The sequence below is a fragment of the Oncorhynchus clarkii genome, chromosome 9 (genome assembly GCF_045791955.1).
Source record: "Oncorhynchus clarkii lewisi isolate Uvic-CL-2024 chromosome 9, UVic_Ocla_1.0, whole genome shotgun sequence".
In the NCBI taxonomy this organism is placed as follows: Eukaryota; Metazoa; Chordata; class Actinopteri; order Salmoniformes; family Salmonidae; genus Oncorhynchus; species Oncorhynchus clarkii.
The window spans coordinates 38,322,317-38,325,292 of NC_092155.1; the positions used below are offsets into that span (position 1 = coordinate 38,322,317).

A 2,976-nucleotide genomic window follows, 5' to 3' on the forward strand; every position below is an offset into this window, starting at 1 on the left:
ATGAAAACTTGTTGTATTATTAATGAATATGATTTGTTTGTTTAGGATTCCTGGCAATGTAAATAGTTTGTATGTATGCAAGTTTGCATGTGACTATTCCTCTTATGTTTGATGATATTTGTGTATATACATTTAAAAAAATAAATAAATAAATCTGACTGACAAAAGCTGGAACCCTTCTAGCCATGGTCCCCTCCTTATCGTTGATTCCAAAAACCCATGACCCGGAAGTACTTAGATATTTTTGCTTGTTTGGTGGGTCTAGATAGCCCGCCTATTTTTATTTTTTTACAATTATCTTAATAAAATCCCTTAACCACAGTGCTAGCCTTATGCCTAACCTAAATTAAGACCAATAAGTAAGTTTTGTTGTAATACATTTTTATGATATTGCCAATTGTTACTTCGTGGCTATAGTAACTAGCTAGTGGAAAATGCTTTACATCGATACGGATACCCTATCACATATTCTATGCGGTAACTTTAGTTGACTTCAGTGGTTTCCTTGCAGAATCCTGATATTTGTGAGTGATCATGGCTGCTACTACTTCAGCCGCGGTTACAGAATCTCCTGGGCTAGACACTCAACGCAAAGAAATCGAGTCTATGCTTCAGGAACATGAACTCTGTGCAGGGGATACTTGGTGAGACTCTTGCCGCCCTCTGCTCTGAACTGACACCCACACTGAATGATGTAGCTACTATAGCTAGCTACCACGACAACAACAAATGACAGCGATGAGTCCTTGACTGTATTTGCCGTTGCTTAATTACATATATCATAATCAGCATAAATACCATTATCTTTAGATAAGGACATTTTTATTGGCAAATTCAATGAATAAACATTGGTTGGAGTGTTGTCATTCCTCTTGCCTAGGATCTCAGCGCTGGTGTTTGGCGAATGACGTTTGATCACTGCGTTAGCGTTTTAGGGATAGTATTCTGGAAAAGCTTACATTTTGATATTAATATAACCATTAACATCACGTTTCAGTTGGGGAACATCTTGTCAAATGATATGACGATTAACATCACGTCCCAGTTGGGGAACATCTTGTAAAAGTTTTGGCTTTAACAAGCAAGATAACATTAACTAGCGTTAGCTACACTGACAGCATGCTAGCCCGCCAGAGTTCGCTAGCTACAGGACAGGAATCTTTTCGGTTTAGCTTGACATTTTTGGTATTCAGTTTTTTTCCCTAAGTGTGTATTTATTGTGTGTTCTAATATTTTTGACAAAGTGAGCGCCATTTAAGTTAGCTAGCTAACTGCATAGCTAATGTTAGCTCGCTAAACCAAATTAGCTAGCTAGCTGGCTGCTACTTTCGTTTTTACCAGTAAAGTTTCGTTTTGTTAGTGTCACACCCAGATTAGGAAATTATATCGTATCTACCATTGTGGTTATAAAGTTCAGGATATCAGTTGTGGGAATGAAGTGGGAATGAATTAAATTCCATTTATGTACAGTTTTGTCCTAACAAACTCAATTAAAAAGGAAACTAGAAATTTGGCTGTAATTTGCCAAAGCCTAGCTGCCCAAATAAAAGATCCATTGTTGCAATTGTGGTTATGCCATTATAGTATTGTATCAGTAAATACACCAAATACCTCAATCGTAGAAAACGTTACTGATCAAATACTAGCCTAGGGAAATGTGATGTTGAGTTGTTGGTTAATGTAGGCACGCAAAATATAAGCCATATAAAGCCTCCCCAATGGAGTTGTTCTTAACCAACACATGCAGGTACCTGGTGGAAAGGCGATGGTATGAGCAGTGGAAGGAGTATGTGGTGACAGGAGACCAGAACTCCTCATCTTTCCCTGGACAGATCGACAACACAGAGCTGTTTGAGGGTAAGTGTCACATCACAAAGATATCCTGTAACAACAGAAGAACCATTATTCAATGTTTAGTTCATTTACTTCTACATTCTATATGCTGTTGTGTCAACATGAAAAGTGAGCTGTCTAATGATGATAATGATACCCACAGAACTGGATTCCTACCATCTGAAGGAGCGTCTGGTGGAGAATGAGGACTTTGTGTTGATCCCTGCCGAAGCATGGCGCAATCTGCTGGCCTGGTATGGCATGGTAGATGATCAGCCTGCCCTGGAGCGGAAGGTAAAACAGCGTGGTCACAGAGACGCAGATAACTTGCATACCCTATGGTGATATCACATAGACTGATTGCCTGACAACTAGGGTTGGGAATTGCCATGAACCTTATAAGATACGATATTATCACAATACTTAGGTGCAGATATGATATGTATTGCCATTCTCACAGTTCTACAGTACCAGTCAAAAGTTTGGACATACCTACTGATTCAAGTGTTTTTCTTTATTTCTACTACATTGTAAAATAATAGTGAAGACAAACTGCGAAATAGCACATATGGAATCATGTAGTAACCAAAAAAAAGTGTTCAACAAATCAAAATATATTTGATATTCTTCAAAGTTGCACACTCTTGGCATTCTCTCACCCAGCTTAGTGAGGTAGTCACCTGGAATGCGCTTCAATTAACATGTAATACGAGACTTGCTTGGGCCAAGAAGCACGAGCAATGGACATTAGACTGGTGGAAATCTGTGTTTTTGGTCTGATGAGTCCAAATTTGAGATTGTTGGTTCCAGCCGACATTTCTTTGTGAGACACGTAGGAACTGATCTCCGTATATGTGGTTCACACTGTGAAGCATGGAGGTATGATGGTGTGGGGTGCTTTGCTGGTGACACTGTCAGTGATTTATTTAGAATTCAAGGCACACTTAGTGCACGATAGTGCCACTAAGCACAGACCAGATGGGATATCATTTGTTTTTCAACAGGGCAATGACCCAACACACCTCCAGGCTGTGTAAGGCCTATTTAACCAAGAAGGAGAGTGATGGAGTACTGCATTAGATGACCTGGCCTCCACAATCACCCAACCTCAACCCAATTGAGATGGTTTGGGATGAGTTGGAC

General features: G+C 39.5%; 1 protein-coding gene across 3 annotated transcripts in view; it reads left to right on the forward strand.

The window, feature by feature from the left end:
* Nucleotides 1–227: 227 nt before the first annotated feature.
* Nucleotides 228–2,976, forward strand: part of LOC139416255 (ubiquitin carboxyl-terminal hydrolase 11-like) — a 31,765-nt gene continuing 29,016 nt past the window's right edge. Inside the window, exons 1-4 of one of the 3 annotated variants that reach the window (XM_071164699.1) lie at nt 228–359; nt 512–644; nt 1,748–1,857; nt 1,997–2,127. In XM_071164699.1, coding sequence (XP_071020800.1) covers nt 535–644; nt 1,748–1,857; nt 1,997–2,127 — 351 coding nt within the window. In that variant the 5' untranslated portion in view covers nt 228–359; nt 512–534. Of the gene's footprint in view, nt 360–384; nt 645–1,747; nt 1,858–1,996; nt 2,128–2,976 lie in introns of those variants that run through there. The other 2 variants (XM_071164700.1, XM_071164698.1) reach the window with 2 other exon arrangements.